The following is a 22229-nucleotide window of genomic DNA, read 5'->3' as shown; positions in this document are numbered from 1 at the left end:
TATTCTTTGGATACTTGAATTTCAAGTCAGTTGAACTTAAGGGCTTGTTCCATATGAATAGGTTTCGTATTCTGAATAATAATAATAATAATAATAATAATAATAATAATAATAATAATAATAATAATAATAATAATAATAATAATAATATAATAATAATAATAATAATAATAATAATAATAATAATAATAATAATAATATTAATAATAATAATAATAACTAAACGTTCTCGGTGGAATTTCTGTGCATTAGTTCGAATACCGCCACTGAAGGTGAAATCTTCTTCATTTATATCCTGTTCAGATATAGACCTGTAGTGGTCAGTGTATCCAGAAAAGTCTTAAGAAATCAAGGAGTTAAAAGGTTATCGTAGTTATTATATATATATATATATATATATATATATATATATATACATATATGTATATATATATATATATATATATATATATATATATATATATATATATATATATATATATATATATATATATATATATATATATATATATATATATATATATATACATATATATATATATATATATATATATATATATATATATATATATATATATATATATATATATATATATATATATATATATATATGGTCAAAATAACTAGTAGTTCTAGCACGCACGGAGCTTGTAATGATTCGATATTGAAAGAAATGTGTGGCTTGGGAAATAGGGAACGCTGATTCTGTAGGCTATTAATATTAAAGGGTTTCACGCTGTTAGGGTTATCTTTCCATTTTGGATTTATTAAATAATTCTTCAAAATCGTCGGCTTGTAAACTGTGGCAACTATCAGTAATGATGATTCCTTCTCTCCTACTCCTCCTCCTCCTCCTCTTCTTCTTCTTCTTCTTCTTCTTCTTCTTCTTCTTCTTCTTCTTCTTCTTCTTCTTCTTCTTCTTCTTCTTCTTCTTCTTCTCTTTCGTAACCCCGGTAATTTTGTGCGGATCCGCCAGACGTAACTAGAAATTACGTTTGTGATTTAGAACGTAAGACCGTCGGAATGTTGGACGTTTGTTTACAAAATACGAATACAAGTTTACGCATATATACACATACTTTCTTACACATACGACATTTAAGAAATGTACAAATCCTCTTTGGTGTGGAATGCTGTTAGAAGATAGTATCAGTTTAGTAAAAACTCGCTTTCTTTTTTTTTTGTAAATGAATGCCCCTCAGTATACACAATCTCACTGGTTAAAGCGTCTCTTTATGGCGGAAAATTAGGACATGAAAGCGTCCATTTTGAAACTTGTTCTTTCTCGATGCTTCTTAACTTACAGAAGGATTTTCGTGTCTGATTTTGAGAGAGAAAAAAAAAAATCTATTGCAGATGATGATACTGGTGTTAAAGCGTTTGTCTTCGAATATATATATATATATAGACATGGAGCAACAGAAAGGCGTTCTTTCTTCTTATCCATTTATTTTATATATATATCTTCTAGGCTGAAATATATATAAATAGTACTGTGTATTATCAGGGTATACACATTATACTTAACACCATATTAAATGACAATTAAAAGGAAAAAAGGACAGTTTAAAAGTCATAAATCAAGATATTTAAAAAATATTTTTAAAAATATTTTAGAAGAAGGCCGGGGCCAATACGAAAAAAAAATAAAATAAAAATTAAATAAATAAATAAAAAAGACACCTACCCACACCGGTAGTGTACAGCAAACTGACACAGACAAGCAATAGGAGGGGAGAGAAGGGGTGGGGGGCGGGGAGTATAAACAAAGAAGTTACAGCAGGTAGTTACGCGATGAAAGCTGGGTGGAAGTTGATTGGTGATTAAGGGCAGGGACAGTTAATTTAATCATAATGGATTCAAGTGTGGTTAACTCTTCCACGTATCAGGGTTCTCCCCACCCCTTAGCAACGCGTCTTACAATTGCTGTGATTCATTCCCAGAACTGGTTAAGGATTTTAGTATTGTGGGGAGGATACGTGGAAGAGTTAACCACACTTGAATCCATTATGATTAAATTAATGTCCCTGTTGCCCTTAATCACCAATCTTGATGTTCATCGCGTAACTACCTGCTGTAACTTCTTTGTTTATACTCCCCGCCCCACCCCTTCTCTCCTCCTTGCATTGCTTGTCTGTCGGTGTCAGGTGTCTTTTTATTTATTTATTTAATTTTTATTTTAGGTATTGGCCCCGGCCTTCTTCTGCTGTTCTTTTTCTTTTTTAAAATATTTTTAAAAATATTTTTAAATATCTTGTGAGTGTTTTTAAGGTTGTCCTTTTTCCTTTAATTGTCATTTAATACTTTTTCTGTGTATACCCGTTTAGTGTTAATACAAGTTGTTTAAGTTCATTGCATTTTCCAAATAAGCAGATACGCAGGAAAAAATAAATATATAAATCTAAATTTTTGTTTCCAATTTGTCTGTTGTTTGAGTGATTCTGAATTTTTTTATATATATATATATATATATATATATATATATTATTTATATATATATATATATATATATATATATATATATATATACTGTATATATCGCGTCAATATATAGGTGTTGTTATAGGTTTAGTAGTCATAAATCAATCAATTTTTTATATATATACATGTATATATATATTATATATACATGTATGTGTGTGTACGTGTATGCATATATATATTACATATATACACACATACATAAAATATATTCTTTGTTTTGCTGATTACGGAGTCTCCTCAGAACTGGTTCTGTAGGGTCGAAGGGCGTTCCTTGTCCTTGATGTTCTCTCTCTCTCGGTCAATCTAGACAGGATGAAGATCAGAGGAATTGCCTTCAAGCAGACTTTTTTTTTCTGTCTCCCGTGTAAGGAAAGTTGCGTGGATTGCATTTGTCCAAATAAGCAGTGCAGAATAAATGCCCTATAAAATCTAAATTATTGTTACCTTGATTCTGAATGAATTCATCAGATTTTCTCTTATTTAATTTTATTATATATATATATATATATATATATATATATATATATATATATATATATATATATATATATATATATATTGTTGTGTGTAATAACCTACAACATTCTCGTAACGTTTGTTTTGCTAGATGGGCAGAGGTTCCTGTCGGCCCATGCAGTAGAATTCTTCAGCTGAAGAGGCCTCTTCAAGGGAGACCAAAGCCTCTTCGCATTTATCAACAGTTGCCCTAAAATGCTAAGTTGTTGAATGTCATTTTCTTAAATTTTATTCACATGACTGGGATATATATATATATATATATATATATATATATATATATATATATATATATATATATATATATATTATTGTGTATGCGTGTGTATAAAGTTAATACAGTGATGTCATATACGTTAAAATGTATTAGGACACTTCTGAATCACTAATTTTCATATGTATATTTCTAGTTGGCCTCGCTACTTGTTTACGCTAATACGCTCTTGGAATATTGATTTGTCAATCATTTTATGACACAGAATGTGGTCAGATTAACAAAGCATGTTAGTTACTTTGGGAACTTAAGAAAAATCACTTCGTTATAAAAAAAGCATTAGTGACAATTAACACAATTAATTACACATTCAAGAAGAGAGAAAAAAAAATGAAAAGAATAAGAAATACGCTTCATGTAAATTAGCATAGTCACCGTTCCATTTCACTACGTTTTCTTTCGTGATTTCTGCGCACGATGAAATTTCGGGCAAACTTGCCATATAGTGAGCAAATAAATCTTTGTATTCATTGTTGTTGTACGTTTCGAAAAATATTTTTAAATCAACCACGAAATGCAGTAAAGATATTATTATCAAAATAATATTCATTCAATTGTAAGAGCTCAATTTATTGTAGGATATATCCTTATCTGCCCATATAAAAATAAATGCATTTATCACGTGTTCTTGGTAATTAATTATATATAAAGTTGAAGAGCATTGCTATCCCATTTGTAATCTGCAAAGATAGACTATATATACATAACACACACAAACACACACATGTATATATATATATATATATATATATATATATATATATATATATATATATATATATATATATATATATATATATTATATTATGACCGCCTAATCAAATTGATTTTCACTTGTATCCCCTGCCTGTTCCCTGGAGTGCGTCTCTCATCAATCAATCTCTAAAATAGTAAACACCTATGGAGACATAATACGTTTTTGACCTATTATAACTAAATTATTTCTAATTAAAAACTTTAGTATTTTTCCTAAACTTTAATTTTAAACTTATTATGATTAAAAAAAAATATTCATCTTTGTTTATGTCTAATTCCTTAGTATCATTTTGCTATCAATATCCCTAGTCCGTTTTATTGTTCCTACCAGAAAGCATAAAAATATATAAATTAATAAATAAAATTAAAACTGAAAAATTATGATGCTCTCTAGCCGCGTTTTATTTGATTATTATTTTTTTGTCATTCCCCAATCAAAAAAAAATTTGATTAAAAATAGTACTAAATTTGAAACACTATAGAGATTACATCACAGCCACACTTCTTAAAAATGATCTTCTCTGTATTTCCGAATTATGACGCCGCCGCATTGATTTTGAGGTGCCCAAGGTGCAACATTCATTAACACCTTGTTTTTAAAAATGAACGTAACAAGTTGCGAGCAAGAATTCCCTGAAATCGAGGTGTACTCATTACTGGGTTAGCGGTTAGCCTTCAGAGGTAGGTGTAGTCACGCATATTGGGGGTAATTGGTGAACTCTGCTAAGGAATCCTTACCTGCCCGATATAATCTATGCTATCAAAACAAAAATGAGAAGTAGAAAGTCAATAATAATAACTGAACGTAGAAGATTCGTTGCCATAACAAAAGTAGGATAGTATCATAAAACACATAACAGGAAGATGTCTACTGAAGTTGATTAACGAAAAAATACAGGTATTAACAGGAGAGTTTCTGCTTTGTAGAAAAACAATGCGAGGTTAAATCGCAGAAGCTGTTTTTAAACGAAGACTTAGGACATAAAACTAATTGCCAATTCCTCTGTTGCTTAAGGTATACGTGCATGGGATTTATATTTCTGTCTCTGTGGCTGGATGTCCAAGACTATGGCATTACAAAGGGAGAGAATGATAAAAGAAAACGTTAAACTTTAGAGCAATAACTGAGCTAATTTTCAAGGTGTTCCAAATTCTCTGAAAACTTACTTATTTACTTCGCATTTTTTAGATAATTGTTCCCGTTTCAAGTTATGGTTGCTTCAAGGGAATATATATTAAAATATTTTCGTTCTCTGATGTAATAACTAATTACGATGGTCTTTCATCATTTAGTAGTTTTCTGTAAATGAAAACTATTGAGATGGCTTTGTCTGTCCGTCCGCACTTTTTCTGTCCGCCCTCAGATCTTAAAAACTACTGAGTCTAGAAGGGCTGTAAATTGGTATGTTGATCACCCACCCTCCAATAATCAAACGCACCAAATTTCAGCCCTCTAGCCTCAGTTGTTTTTATTTTATTTGAGGTTAAAGCTGGCCAAGATAGTGCGTATGGCAACGCTATAGACAGGCCACCACCGGGTCGTAGCTGAAAGTTTCATGGGCCGCGGCTCATACAGCATTATAACGAGACCACCTAAAGATAGATTTATGTTGGGTGGCCTTGAGTATACGTTGTACAGAAAACTCGATTGCGCCGAAGAAACTTCGGCGCATTTTTCAATTGTTTTTCTTTTGAAAACAACCTAAAAAAAAAGTCGTTCATGAAATATTTACAAGCCGCTGGCATGCTTAAAAAACATGACTGCTGTTAGTTTGAACACGTTTCACAACACATGCACCCACACACATATGTATACTGTATATACTCATATACACATACATATATGTATATATACACGTACATATGTACATACATATATAAATATACATATACGTATATATATATATATATATATATATATATATATATATATATATATATATATATATATATATATATATATATATATATATATTTATAAATATGTGGATAAACATTCTTGGCCAGGATTTTATACAGATAAACTGCATAACTGTGCATGGAATTTCGTAGCACTGCGTTTGTTGAATGCTATCATCTTCCTTCCAGTTTGTGGCTGTCGCTATGCCGACCAAACCAAGTACCCGATCACCTTCGGAAATCAGCCTTGAACGAGAGAGGCTAAAAAAACATGATAAAAAGAAATGTAATGGAAGCTTAGGAAAAAAATACAAATAAAACACAACGAAAACTTTGTAGTTAATTTATTACACTGCCATGGAACTCAAATTAATGTTTGTATGACAGGGCGAACAGAAAGGGTGTGACAGAGAACAGAATGAAATTATTCACTGTCTAAAAGCAGCCTTTTATGACGTAATATGAGCAAATTCACAACACTCAAGTAATTCTTGTTTTGAGTTTTATGTAAAAGAAAACCATTGCAACGGCTTTGTCTGCACGTCCGCACTTTATTCTGTCCGCCCTCAGATCTTAAAAACTACTGAGGCTAGAGAGCTGCAAATTGGTATGTTGATCATCCACCCTCCAATCATCAAACATGCCAAATTGCAGCCCTCTAGCCTCAGTAATTTTTATTTTATTTAAGGTTAAATTTAGCCAAGACCGTGCGTCTGGCAACGCAACAACACAGGCCGCCACGGCCGGCTGAGAGTTTCATGGAACGCGGCTTATACAGCATTATACCGAGACCACCGAAAGATAGATCTATTTTCGGCGGCCTTGATTATACTCTGTAAAGAAAACTCGATTGCGCCGAAGAAACTTTGGCGCATTTTTTACTTGTTTTATCAAAGGTTTAACTTGATAAACAAAAAAAAAATCTTACTTTTGTCCGCTGTTACCTCTGATATTCTATATAGACTATGATTTCATATCTTGATAACAGGAGATTTATCATCTATCTTCCAGTCAGAAAATTTCAACAAGTTAGTGTTTTTGTAGTAGACTGGATTACGGGAAAGTGGGACACTGCTATTCACAAGTTATATACCTTGATTTAAAGGTTAATTGATCTCGATCAAGTGGTCATTCAAACTAGTCAAGTTACGTTATGGTACATGAGAAAAGTGAAAAATAATCTTTCGTGGTAATTCTCACAAAGTGATGACCTTCAATATTTGGTTCAACATCAATATTAGAAAAAAAATTGGTCTTTGAAAAAGCAAGCTTTACATCAAAACTGACTTACAGAATAATTTCATAACCTCAAATACAGCTGTCGTCTTTCTTTTACTTGATTTTCGGTGGCTCCTAGTCTCTTAAAACTTTGCCATCCGACCTCCCGAGTTCCTCAACCTCTACCCACGCCTTCCAAACCGATCGTCATGCAACTCTACATTGCTTATATTCCCGCCTGAATACCCAGAACCTGCTCTGCGAGCTAGTTTTCAGAGGGGACCCCTTCAGGAAAGGGAACTGGTCTATGCTGAGGCTTTTGGGGGGAGAGGGGTTGAGGATAGGAGAGAGGGAAGCGGAGAAAGGGGAGGGGGAAAGGGGAGGGGGTTAGGTATTTATTGTGCTTGTTATCACTCAAGGACACCAGCTTTGTGGTTTGTGAAGAGCGTACCCTGTGGTCTTTCAGTGGTCTGCGAATGATCGAAAAGTACGTCCTGTTATTGTTTGGTGTCTTATGGCGTTACATAAAAACGGTCTGGTTAAAAAAAAAAATTCTTTGTCAGTAACATATACAAGTTTTTATAAGTATTTATGATGACTACTGACAAAGTTGTTGTTATTATTATTATTAATTTTTTTTTTTTTTGGTCTATCACAGTCATCCCATTCGGCTGGGTGGTTTTTATAGTATGGGGTTCCGGGTTGCATCCTGCCTCCTTAGGAGTCCATCACTTCTCTCACTATGTGTGCTCTTTCTATTATTATTATTATTATTATTATTATTATTATTATTATTATTATTATTATTATTATTATTTGTCCTTTTCTTCAAAATTTCTTACTTCTTTGGGTCAGTTTTATATGGAAGTGAAATGAAGCCGAAATCAATGTTGGCTCCTTTGCATGAAATATTTGTTTGTAAAAACAAATCAAAGCAACAACCTGGCAAGCATTTTTTATGCCCTTCTCAATTACTACCTTCTCAGTCCTTTACTCTTCACACCGTTGGACGGTGAAACAGTCTCCTTGAGGATCCTGTGGAATTGGAGCCTCAAAAGTTCACGGGAAGATGCAACGCATTACTACCCTAACACAATTCTCCAGGTATTTCATAATTTACTTATATTTTTATCTGTTTATTTATTGTTTATTAATTTTTTTTTCTTTTCTAATAACTGATCTCTTCTTTTCTTTATTTCCTATTACCTTCCGTTACTTATTTCAAATTAAAACTAAAGTCTTTGAAAACTTGAATATCAAGTCTATGAATAATAATAATAATAATAATAATAATAATAATAATAATAATAATAATAATAATAATAATCTAGGTATTTTACTTATATCTGGTCTATGTACTCTGAGGATCAACTTTAAAAGTTCTCTCTCGTGGGCAAAAGATGCTTAATCGCAAAATGAAGAAGAAGAAGAAGAAGAAGAAGAAGAAGAAGAAGAAGAAGAAGAAGAAGAAGAAGAAGAAGAAGGAAAGGACCTGAAGGAATCTAGAGGTCTTGGAGACCTTGCGTGGTCCTTCGCTGCTTGCGTTGAAAAAGGGCGTGGCTACAGGCTGGTGGGGCGGATTTAAAAGCTATTGGATAGGACAAAGGATATCTGGTGACCTTGGCAAGGGCAAAATAGGAAAAAGACGTTCCTACAAGCTACAGGAATTCCGTATGCCATGCGTCATTACTTCCACTTACTGGACCTTTACGTAAAGACTGCTGCAATAAAAAAAAAAAGAAGAAGAAAAAATGATCTGCACGAACCGTCCACACGTGTTTGAGGAGACGAAGGAATGCGATGTTTCTTATTGCCTGCTGTGATTTTAAATTGCCTCGCAGACATATTTAAATTGCGATCTTACAGCCACTGAAAACTAACGATGCTTAAAATAATGTTAAAAAGAATACCCACTAACTAATATTTTTATGATCATCTTTGATATAGATTTCGTATCCCTCAGGTTCAGTCATAATACTCCTTGAATCATATTTTCCCTTTTGTCATAATCTGCCTTAACAGAACAATATTCTGTGAAAATAATTCCATTAAGCTGACTTGTTAATGCTGAGTCGTGGCCTTTATGAGAGTAGGGTTATGTTAACGATAAAATCTGTTGGCTAACAGTAATTTATATTTTTCTATTATCTTTTTAAACGTCCATCTTCTAATTCATGCCGAAAAGGGTTTTCAAAATCGCATTTTAAGTCAACAGCTCCAGAATACCTCCTGACACCCGTAACTTTACTACAAAGGAATTTATTTTCATGTCCTTCACAGGTCCTTGTTTATCCTAAGGGCTGCTGCAGAAGGGAGATCCCGCGCCTGAATAAGGCCAGCTCAGTCTACGACATCAGCATTTCAACTAGTGTTTTACCAGATAACAATGATTCGGCTGGTTTGCTAGATACCCGTTTCTTCATTCTAATTTACTTGGAGAATTCTTGGTATATATATATATGTGCAAGCGCCTGTACTTACTAGGCACATTGTTTAATCAGCTTGACTTAGCTTAGTTGCTTTCCAATGTAAATCTAGGTATTGGCTACCAGTTCAAATGCATAAAGTGTGGCCTTGGTAAGGTTCTGATTACCAACAATATTCTGGACAACATGATCGGAAAGTTAGTAATCTAGTTCGCAGTTGTAACAGATAGCCAAAGACTTAATGATTCACTGAGCAATCAGATGAGTCAAACTGAATATTGGAAGTACCTTAATTAGTTTTATGTGGCACACTGATGTGATTACATCTCTGTAAGAAACATCTCCACAACACTGAATTTTGGGGTTTAAGTTACTAGACTTCAAAGGTTACTTATCAAAATTCTCCGGTTAAAAAAATGCATAAAAGTAACGCTTGAACATTTTGTGCAAATCTGAGACATCTCAACCTATTTCGAAACACCCGGTACATGCGTGTCCAATATACTTTTCTGCAGTCAGGTACAGATACCATGTCAAAATCCAGGTATGAACATTAGATTAACACATTCCGAACCTCACGGAACATATCAATGTGAATCCAGTCACTGGAATACAAAAGAGAAACCTCACGCCATCTGTATGTTAGTAAACGAAACATAAGTATTTATCTCAAATCTCGTACTGAGGGCATCCAGCGGTGGAAATAATCAGTAACGTTTTTCAGAAAGTCATCGAGAAAAATTGTTGGGTTGGGCTACGGTGATTCGGTAAGTTTTTTTTTTAAGTAATATTCGGGTGTGCGCCGGTAATTTGTTTTGTTATGAATCCCTAGATCCGGGGTTCTCAACCTGTGTTCAACGGATGGGCTTAAGGGAGTCTGTGAAGAACGCACAAAAAAAAAAAAAAAAAAAAAAAAAAAAAAAAAAAAATATATATATATATATATATATATATATATATATATATATATATATATATATATATATATATATATATATATATATTTGCATTGAAATATTCTGTTCATGTGACTGTCAGCATTTTTCAGGAGGGGTTCCAGTTACTTAAAAAACGCTAAGAACCGCTGTTCTAGATGCTGCTGTTTACAAAATAATCGCATTTCACTTCATCACGGTTAGAAATCTAATTATAAATACTCTAAGTTGACTCTACTAATGCTTAGGGTGGGAGAGGGAGGTCGACTACAATTTGAACGAAACAGGAAAAAGTACTATGAGAAGTAGCATTTAATAAAAAAACTTGTTTTGAAAATTCTGTTAATGTATTTTTCCATTCGTATATAAGAACACTAGAAGGCTGGATATTTTGACTTAAAGAAAGCTACATATGTATATGATAAAAATTCTTAGTTTAGCCTAACTCTGCTATAATTGGAAACCGTCTCGGCGCATAAATAAATGTTAATGATTTAACGTAAAAGAATAATGAATAACTCAGCAGAAGCGGTCCTTCTCACGAGTCGAGACGTTGATGTCTGACTGCATTAATTTTATGAATGACGGGAAAGTGATTAAAATCAGTTTCTGGTATGAATAGCATCATGGCTTCCATTATCTAGTGACAGGGGACAACTATGTTGGTGTACGATACGTGTCTGGACGCTCTCTAACTGTCTGTCTGTCTATTTATCTATCTATTTCTCATCCCCTGTGGATATTTAGGCTTTTAGAGTGATTTTACGTAACAGCCCTTGAAACAATGCGGTGTTACCTTTAGCAGAAAAAACTAATGACATTTTAGCTGTATATGAGTTTTTTTGTGATATGTTTGGTCTAGAAGTTCATTTAGGTATTTTCCGTCTTGTTACCATGTAAAAAAAGCCATACCAGTTACAGAAAAAAATACAAACAAAATCACCATCGGTATAGAATAAATGACATTTCAAACCAAACTTGCAGCCTTAATAGTTCATTTTTTTCCTTCTCTACCCTTTAGCGTCTGAGGTTAGACTTTTCGAGGTTAGACTTTTGCTTTAATCCTCATTTCAAAAGGTTAGATTTTAGTTACTATGGAAGAATATAGCTTGCAGTGGCATGCATGACTGTCACTATTTTAAGATCTGAGTGTTATAAAATGAGAGAGGAAAAATCTGTGGAGGACACCTTTTCTTTAATTTCCATACACTCAGTTTTGTTATCCACCATCAAGATGGTGTGGTCTCTGGACCAGTATGGATGGTCTCCTGTTTGTCAGTTCTTCATAAGCTGTATTTGAACAGAGATCGTTCGCTATCACAATTGATTCTTGATCCCTTTTCCTGCCTAGAGCGACCAGATTTGCTGAAGAACAGCACCAATATCCAGTAAGTGTGCCACGCTGTCGAACTTCTCAGTTCCAGAGGTCTTTTATTCCTCACACCGTTGGACATTGGAGCAGTTTCTCTGGGGATGTTGAGCAACTTTAACTTCAAAAGCTCAAGCGAAGATGCAACGCAATCCTACCTTAAAACAATTCACCCTGTACGTATGCATTTCTCATCTTTCTGTATTTCATATTATCTTCTGTAATTTCTTTCAAATTAACACCATATTCTTTGGAAGCTTTAATTTCAAGCCGATGGCCCCTGTGGGCTTGTTCAGTATGAATAGGGTTTAACTTTTTTTAACTAGTAATGATAATAATTCCATGAATCTATGCTAAGTTAATGAAGAGTTGAAGGCTGGAATGTTCTTAATGATAGTAACTAATTATTACTGATGTCAGAAGCTCCTTGTAAATGAACTTCAAACTCCCTTTGTATGTTTCTTTTATTTTTTATTATTATTTATTTATTTAGTTTGGTCTTTGCTGAGTTTATGATATATGGTGCCTGAGAGTATACCTTTTACTTTTAAATTTTATCATCTCAGGTGTTCACATTCCGCAGTTAACAAGAGATCTTTATTATTTTTTCTTGTGCAATTTATTGACCTATTAAAAAGCTTCTGGGTTAGTTTTGCCAAATCATGTACATTTCAAGTTATTTAAGACGCTCAAGTTGTTAGTTATTGAATATTAGTATATTAAATTTTAGGTAGAATCCCTCATACATTCATCAGCTTTTAGGAAGATGTTTGCTGGCAATATATTACAAAATATAAATAAATTTCATGAAAGATTCAGAAACATTTAATCAGAACTGCGTCATTCTTCTCAGAAACTCTGGAATATATAGATGAATGATAAAAACGAACAAGATGAAAAGAATGAGATATGAAATAACACCACACAAAACCTTTTCATTCTATAATCCTTAATTTGGTTTCAGGGGGAAACTTTTCAGTACCCAGAAAACAATATAAAATTAAATATTAGCTATTTATTACCAAACCCTTAACAACAACGTTGATTATCCCAACGTTTATGCCACGAAATATTAAATATTCATTACCAAACTCTCAACAACAAGGCGGATTTTTCCATCGTTTCCTTAGAAATCAAGGGCCGAAACCTCCTAATCCCGTCGACCCAATTGGGGGCTTACAGACGCTCCTCTGGAGGCAAGTGTCGAAGCAGCATTTGTCAACGCCATTACACCTGCCATCGTTGGAGCAGTATATCGGAGGGTCCAAGCTCCTGACGGCTGGGCAGCTTGGCCTCACCGGAGGGCACTCGCCTGGCTTGACGAAAATCACAGGAGCGGGTTGAATGTTGCCCTCGCAGCAGTAAACCTGCCCTTGAGGACTCCTGCACCGGTAGCGGCAGGTCCCAAGAGTGCCCAAGCCGAAGCCTCCTGCTGCGAAGATTGGACCGAAGGGCCCAAAGGCGTCAGTACCCAGGCCAGACTTGATGGTGCCGAAACTACCGCCGAAACCGTTGGTTATGTGTTCGGAACTGTCACTGTTTATGTCTTCAAAAAGCCGCTAAAACCTGGGTTTGTGTCTCCGAAACCGTCATTAAAACCCGGGTTTGTGTCTCCAAAACCGTCGTTAAAACCCGGGTTTGTGTCTCCAAAACCGTCATTAAAGCCCGGGTTTGTGTCTCCAAAACCGTCGCCAAAATCTGGGTTTGTGTCCTCGAAACTGTGACCAAAATCCGTGTTTTGGTCTTCAAAACTGTTACTAAAACCGGCGTTTATGGCACCAAGAATGCCTCCAAAACCGCCTCCAAAACCAGGGTTTGTATCAAAACCGCCTCCAAAACCCGGGTTTATATTAAAACCGCCTCCAAATCCTGGTGTATTGTCAAATTCTTGGTTATTTTCAGAACTGGCCTCTCCAAGAAATCCCCCCAAAAATCGTGTTTCTCCTTGAGTGTCTTCCGGGTCACTTTCAACTAACTCTCCTCCTCCTCCTCCTCCTCCTCCTTCTTCTTCTTCTTCTTCTTCGCTGTTTAGTGCAGAAGCAACAGCAACAAGACAACAGATGAGTAGCAGAAGTGATCCCTGAAAACAGAAAATAAGGTTCAGCTGGACTTTTCTTGTGTGTGTGTGTGTGAGTGAGATTTTTTTTTGCCGACACTTGTTGATATAAAATTAGGACTAACATGTCACAGAAATTCAGGAATAATTGTTTGAAAATCTGGATATGTCCTTTCTTTAAGTAACTGCTAAATAATTTTATATTTCTATACATGACTGCAATAAATTAGTCTAACAGAGAGAGAGAGAGAGAGAGAGAGAGAGAGAGAGAGAGAGAGAGAGAGAGAGAAGCTACTGCACACACTTTTAATAAAAAAAATTTTTCACAATTACCAGACTGACCATTACGTACCTTCATGTTGACTAGCTGGCAGCCTTACGCACAATGTCCGTATTTTTTGGAAATGGTCCTTTTTATACGCCGGAGAAACAAGTACTTCCTCATCTTGTTTTCTTACGACTGTCGCAACTGACGACCACGGGATATCCGGATAGCTTGACCTCCAACTCCTGTGACAGTACTGCTTAATATCGCTCATATCCGTCACCTCTCGTGTGGGGAATTCTCAGGCACAAGGCAGCTTTTCGCAAAAAAAAAAAAAAAAAAAAAAAAGAAAATGGGTGGTTTCTGTTAATTATATAGGCTCTGTATTGCCATATGTTTTTAATGGGCTGATGCAAAATACTATCTCTGTCTGTCTGTCTGTCTGTCTGTCTGTCTGTCTCTCTCTCTCTCTCTCTCTCTCTCTCTCTCTATATATATATATATATATATATATATATATATATATATATATATATATATATTTATATATATATATATATATATATATATATATATATATATATATATATATATATATATATATATATATATATATATATATATATATATATATTTATATATATATATATATATATATATATATATATATATATATATATATATATATATACATATACATACATACATACATATACAGGATCAGCCAGCATGACCTTGATCAGAAGTCTTGTCACAGGGCAGAAGAGGAAGCAAGAAGCAGCAGCAGCGGGCAGGCAGGCCTGCATGCAGAGGCTCCGTCATGCAAATGGTGGTACGTCTGGAGATGCTCAGAATTTATATGAAGAAATAAAAGCTCGTATGAGAGCATACAAGTGGATGCGACTGGCTCGGAATTGAAATGAGCTTGATGGAAAGATGTGTTTTGCCTTTCTGGTTGCTTAATTCATTCAAGAGTGGGTTAATGGCATAATTACTAAGGTTTTTTCTGTTGGGATAACTGTAGAGGAATGGAATGGGAGCTGCTAGTGAAATTGTTAAATGAGAAGACTTGTCTTATATATATACATATTTGTATATATATATATATATATATATATATATATAATATATATATATGTATATATATATATATATATATATATATATATATATATATATATATATATATATATATATATATATATAATGTCAATGAACACACGAGGACGTGTTTCACAGGAGTAAATTTTTGACTCACTTCGGGAGCGAACCCCGGTCTTTCAAGTGAGAGTCTAGGGCATTGTCAATTCCTCCACCTGTGCTAATGTCCTTGACTCTCATTTGAAAGACCGGAGTTCGCTCCCGATCGGAGGTTCAAATCCCTCCGCTCGCTGATGGCTGGGATTGCGCCACCGCAAAAATCCGGCGGCCCATCAACCTAACGGTCCGAAAAAACCCGAGAGGTTCAGTAGAAGAATAGGTACCAGCCCCGGGCTGGGGAGTTAAACATTGGGCCTAGTGACACATTGGCTACATTTCATAGGCACTGGGACCTGTCCCCCAACTGGTTGTCGCCCAAGAAACAGGAGATCAGCGCCTGCCCTATGAGCCTACAGAGACACAGGAGGACTTTACATATATATATATATATATATATATATATATATATATATATATATATATATATATATATATATATATATATATATATATATATATATATATATATATAGAGAGAGAGAGAGAGAGAGAGAGAGAGAGAGAGAGAAACTACATTCTTACCATGCAAGCAAATAATACCCTAGGAAAAGCTCTAATGAGATACCATGGGTATCATGATTTGTAACATTATCATTCACGTCCTTTACTTGTATTGTTCCCCTAGGTAGCGTTCCTATTCAGAGAGCAACGTCATACAAGATAATGAACAACAAGCCTCTGTCAGGGAACGTAAATTATCAGAAAAGACTTAATGGAGAAAGGATTAGGATGCTTAAGTACCAGAACGCAGGTGCAGAAGTTAATGCAGACCAAATAAGGAACTAGATTTGAACTTTAAATAGTCTGTTTAGCTTTTTTTTTGCAGCTGTGCGAAAGTTCTCTTTAAAAAAAAAACTCCTTCTTATTCCGGAAGAAAATATATTCCTCTCCACACCACGGCGGCTTTGCTAATGATGTTCTTGTTTACACGTCCGGTGCATTTTAGAAGTAATTTCACACCGTGTTGGTGAATGAGGTCCTGTTTTTTTAACTTCTTGGAATAGTACATAACAGTATCTGGAGTGCTGCGAGGTTAGAACAACTCTCTCTCTCTCATTAGAAGTCAATAAACATTCTGAAAAAGCAAAGTACAAAGCTAGAATAAATTTTATGCAACGTTATTTAAGGTAAGTTCACTAACTGGTATTTTCATATTTTTCACAGCAGAAGAATAAAATGAAGTTTTTATCTAATCAAATGAAAATTTATTCTTTATCTGGAGAACCTCGTCCACCTCGTGACTGCTTTGTATAACCCGTCAGTCAAAACTTTCCCCATTCGTCTCTTGTCCTTGCGACCAGTTCTTGGTTCTCCCTTCGACTTTGTAATATTGTATAGAGCTAATAATGTTTCAAATCTCTCAAATATACAAAACTGTTTATTTCTACTCTCTTTTAATTCCCACCTCTTGGGATCGTCATTAGTGTTTTGTAACAGCCAGGAACTGCAAACAGGATGAACCGTTTTTGTTCTAAGTCATTACCGCGGGAGAAGGTCGCTTTTTAATGACTTTGCTGTCAATTTTGCTAAGATTTTTATGCCCTCCTGCTTTGTTTAATTTTGGGGGATTTCCCATCGGTTCTGCTTCTTCTGGTGCTGTCATGGAGTTTGTTTTCATTCAGAAAGTCTTAGAATTATTCCTTGATTTCCTGAACAAGTGGGATTCACGGTAACGTAGGACTATCTGTTTTCTTTAATATTTTATTCGGGGATTAACAGAGATTTTCTGCTTTATGTGAAGGGCCCTCTTTATTTTATTCGGTCAGGGGAAACGGGGAATGGAGAAACATCAGTTTTTTTTCTTCTGATGCACACGGAGAAGTGTGTGTGTGTGTGTGTATGTGCTCATCTTATAACAATTCTGTCACAGTTGAACGATATTCAAGGATGTATTCACGATTAATTAACTAAAATACTCGAGCATGAAGGAAAGCTGTACCCTCTCATAGTAGAATTGCATTGTCACCTTAAGCTGTAGTTTGTATCTCATCCAAAATTTAAGTTGTTCGCTCATATATCGAAGACATAGTACCATTTTAAAGATTAAAAAATATATTTTTTTTCTCCCCCAAAACCTTTCTCTTTCACACACGCACACACGCTCACGCGAACACACACACACACACACATGCACACACGAACACTCACTAACTTTCAAACACTGAACGATGTACTTTGATCTGAGTTTTTAATATGGTAAAGTTTCGCTTTCGTTATCTGAATAAAGCCGTCTAGAAACTCCATTTAGGGTCGGGCCTACTGTTAAGTTGTTCTATTTTTCACTGGTTTAATTGCCCTTCAGTAGTGCTTAATGTAATGTCATATCCCTATAAGGTTTGTTGACTAAATTTTAACTCACTGCTGGCGTCATTAGATTTCCATGTTAGATCTACTCTGTTGCCTGAGAATGTGTGACGCAGACCAACCAGAATATTTATTGTTATGAATTCTGTATTGTCCTCAGCGAAGATTTTATATTATGTGCACTATAGAGAATGTGCCTTAAGTGTATTGAATTTTAAAACTTACAGTTATTTAATTTAAAACAAAATTTACTTGAAAATTTCGCGGTAAAATACACGTGCGTGATCATGACAATATCATATCTGAATTACTTGTAGCTGGCGGTGCTGAGCGCACCAACTGAAATCCACGAACAGTAAACATACGAGTATAAGAACATTTTTTTGCTTATTTAAATAATAAAAAAACTTTATTAACGTGACATAATTACGTTCAGTAATTACGTCACGTTAATAAAGTTTTTTTATTTAAAAAATAAAAAAACTTTATTAACGTGACATAATTACTGACCGTTTTGAGAAAGATATATTTTCAGAGCATTTTAATTGCCACTTATCACATTTTAAAAAAAACTCTGCAAGGAAGGAAAGAAGAAAGAAGTAGACTCCAAAAACTTGAAAGTTGTTCAGTTCTTGTTTTTCTTGCGTGCTTGACTGCTCGAAGTGTTTTTTTTTTTTCCCAACAAGTTTTTCCCGTTTATGTTTTATAGAGCTTCCGGCTAACTGACGTCATCCTGAACAACCTGCTTTTCGGCCAGGAAACTGCGCGTCTGTTTCTATTTTTTTTTTTTTTTTAAGATTTTTATGCAGGTAATGGGATGTTTATTTTACTGTGAGACTTTGGTGAATACATTGAATTTTGTTAACGCAGTATATCTACAAACACATACACACACACACATATGTACAGTATATATATATATATATATATATATATATATATATATATATATATATATATATATATATATACTATATATATATATTATTATTCTCATAACAGATAGTTATACAATCATAACAGCATAGTTATATACATATATATATACATACATATATGTGTGTGTATGTATATATATATACACATATTTTCGTGGTTGCAGACAAATTTCGTTAACTACAACTCGTTTTCCTAATAATGAAACGAAGCTATAGTTGAAGAAACTCCAATGGTCTCAAAACCATGGGTTAATTGATTTTTTTCCATTACCTTGCGTTTAATTGCGCATTGTTCAGAGCTGTTTTGCGTGGAAATCGATTTTTTTCAAAGCAAAGTTTCAAAGTCAAGTTGATGAGAAGTTGCTAATCTTCTCTTTGTATTTAAAACGTCAAAATTGGCAGGATAAAGTTTAAAGTTTGTTCAGAGAGCTGTTTTTAATTTTCAAAGTGCATTTTGTCATGTTAACATTATGCAACAAAGGATATGAAAAAATGAGCAAGTTAGCACGCATAATAATAATAATAATAATAATAATAATAATAATAATAATAATAATAATAATAATAATGATAATAAATATTTTTCCTCTATTCCTTGCGAATGTTTCGTCATTTTTCATTATCTTGTACTTAACAACTTGAAGTAAAAATTTTTTTCTGTGATTTCTATGAATAATCCATTTTTTTTACTCTGCGGAATGGTCGCTATATTGCAGCCAATGGACTATGTCCGTTTAAATGTACTGAAAGTCCTTTTTAATGAAAAACTATGAAGAAATTCTGACCCTGTGTACAGACAAAGACGGGTATTGATGAGAGAACGAATTAACCAGTGGTATTTTTGTACTCTTAATCTGAAACCTAGTGAAATGATGTGGGTTTTTTTAAAATAAATTTTATTTTTACAATTGGGAGTTCTTCGTATTTTCTGCGGTGGTGAACTTTGGAAGATCAAATACATTGACCCCAGAAGCTGTCAAACAAATTTCCTCTTAACTAATTAGAGTGCTTTTTCTTTCAGTTTAACATTTCTTATCTCAAAATTTCTGCAACGACTTTGTAACTTGTGATGAGTCGCTTAGTTCATGGTTTATAGTTTCTTATTACGATCTCGCCTCTCGAGATCTACAGGTTCTTTAAAATAAACAAGCAATTGGGCTGTAATGACTGACGAGAGGTGACAAACAAAGGAGGGAGGAGCAGAACAAATACAAAAAAAAAGTTACCTTAATAATAATTTATTTACAGTAAGCTATGTACATATTTACAGTCGAGTCAGGTTTAATTAAATTTAAAATAAATTAACATATCATGAATAACCAAAAGCATCATAAGGATGAGCAGCTCAACAGACACATTACAAATGAGTTTAAAACATTAGCAGCACAATTACATTTACATAAATTCAGAACCTAGAACAAAAAATCCCAGAACAATAAATGGTCAAATCAATAAATTAGATTAACAAATCATAAACATACAAAAATTTAACAGGCAGCAAACGATGAACATCCTCAGACGAACTCAATAGAGTCGACGAAACAGCCCCAAGCTGCTTAACAGGAACACTGCAGGACAACTCCGACAGAGCCGACACGGCAACCATCTCGTCCTCAAGCACAGTGCTGACGTCCTCCTCCAGTTGACGACCACGACAGAGCCGACACGGCAACCATCTCGTCCTCCAAGAAACGTACTGACGTCCTCCTGCCTCCAAACACGACGACCACGACAGAGCCGACACGGCAGCCATCTCGTCCTCAACAAACTCTCCGCTGCTCTGCCGTCAGGACCTGACTCGCAGGTACGGATACCTGCTGCTGCTACCTTGGACCATCGGTCGATCTGCCCTCCAGAACCTGGCTCGTTGCTGCTAGGAACCTGACTGACGAAGTCTGACGCCATCCATCAGACGTCAACTCGCCAGTAATTAAAAACAAACAAAAACAAAGGAGGCAACAAATGAAGCGATTGTTCTAACATTTCTCGATTAATTTCTCCAAATATCTAAGCTTATTAATTCGGCAACAATAAATTTCAGATACAAATGAACTTGAGGTCACATTCCCCTCTAAACTACAGCAAAAATAAATATGAACAAATATAAAAGTCTGATATGGAAAAGAAGAGGTAAAAGAAGGGTAATTTTTATGTGATCTGTGAATTTCAGTATCAAACTGTAATGAATATGAAAAACCATAGATTCAAAGAAAAAAGTATATTTTCCCAAACAGTTTCGAGACATCACGCCTGCTCTTCAGCGTAGAAAAACAGTATTTTTCAAACTAAAAAAAAAAAAAAAAAAAAAAACATGATAACCTGAATCTGTATGTAAAAATATACGCTCTTCCTTGAATTCGTGGTTTTTCGCATCTTGCGATGAGAGATAACTACTATGTTGAAAACTATTTTCCTGTTTCTGTTTTTAAATTCTGTTATGGTTACAAAATTCTCAAATATATCTAGTACATTCAAGTACCCTTTTCACCCTACTTTAATGAAATTATATTACTTTTCACAAAGTTAAACATTCTTTACTCTCTTATCTAACTTTTATTAGACTATGCTTTAGTTCAAGATCTTTTATCAGTTCTATTAAGCAATAATCCTAGTGAGCAAGAATGCAATTATGATACCAGTGTATATAAAACATTGTAGAATATTTTTATGAATGAAGAATATATAAAAGAAGAATAGATAGAGCTTGATTGATTAATTTAAGGTCCTCTGGCGCCGTGATATAGGCAGAGAATGAGAGGCCAGTTACTTTAGACCTAGCTTGGTCAATGCGAAGAAAACGTATTCCTAGAAAGTGTCAGAAAAGGTTAAACAATCCGGACTTTAGCTAAACAGGAAATGCCTTTTGATGTTGTGAAGATAATTGTTGGGGTATATCTCGTCGCAGCAGACAGAGAGTGGACAGGAAATTGCTCAGAGATTTCAAGGGAAGAAAACATCAAGAGAAGGAAGTCATTAAAAGTGTCAAGGAAGCAGATTCAGTGCGTGGAACAAGAAGAAAAAAAAAGGTAATTGCGATAGATTAAAATATGAATGCCGAATAAAGGATACAACAAATTTACGAACAGAATATTTTTAAAAAGGGGCTTTGAACTTTTAAAGAAGAGAACATTGACGCACTTGGACTCATAAAAAAATATCCAAGTTCAGTTATGAAAAACAGAAGAGTTCGTATTACGAAATGATAAAAGCTGGAGTTCTAACGTACCAATTATTCACCGAAGGTTATAGGATCATACTTCCAAACAAGAAGAAAATGAGGAAGTATGAAATAAGCAGTAGTTGGTGAGATTTGCTTCAAAAGTTAGGGTCATACACCTGAAAATAAGTGTAAGGAAGAAGATGAACTATTAATGAAATGAAGAGAAGTCAGTAACACGTAATAAGTATTTAATCCACAAAATAAGCGTTGTTATTGAGAGATGCTGGAATACTTAAAATTCAAACAATTTATATATATGTATATATATATATTATTATATATATATATATATATATTATATATATATTA

The 22229-nt window shown here is 34.2% G+C and overlaps 1 protein-coding gene across 1 annotated transcript; it reads right to left on the bottom strand.

The window, feature by feature from the left end:
* Window positions 1-13355: 13355 nt before the first annotated feature.
* Window positions 13356-14527, bottom strand: LOC136854400 (34 kDa spicule matrix protein-like). The gene is made up of 2 exons (XM_067130702.1): window positions 14286-14527; window positions 13356-13957 (listed from the first exon to the last, which is right to left on the bottom strand). Exons 1-2 carry the CDS (start codon window positions 14289-14291, stop codon window positions 13418-13420), a joined length of 546 nt encoding a protein of 181 aa, XP_066986803.1. The 5' UTR covers window positions 14292-14527; the 3' UTR covers window positions 13356-13417.
* Window positions 14528-22229: the final 7702 nt, after the last annotated feature.

The sequence above is a fragment of the Macrobrachium rosenbergii genome, chromosome 29 (genome assembly GCF_040412425.1).
Source record: "Macrobrachium rosenbergii isolate ZJJX-2024 chromosome 29, ASM4041242v1, whole genome shotgun sequence".
Lineage (NCBI taxonomy): Eukaryota > Metazoa > Arthropoda > Malacostraca > Decapoda > Palaemonidae > Macrobrachium > Macrobrachium rosenbergii.
This window is presented reverse-complemented; position numbering and strand designations above follow the sequence as displayed.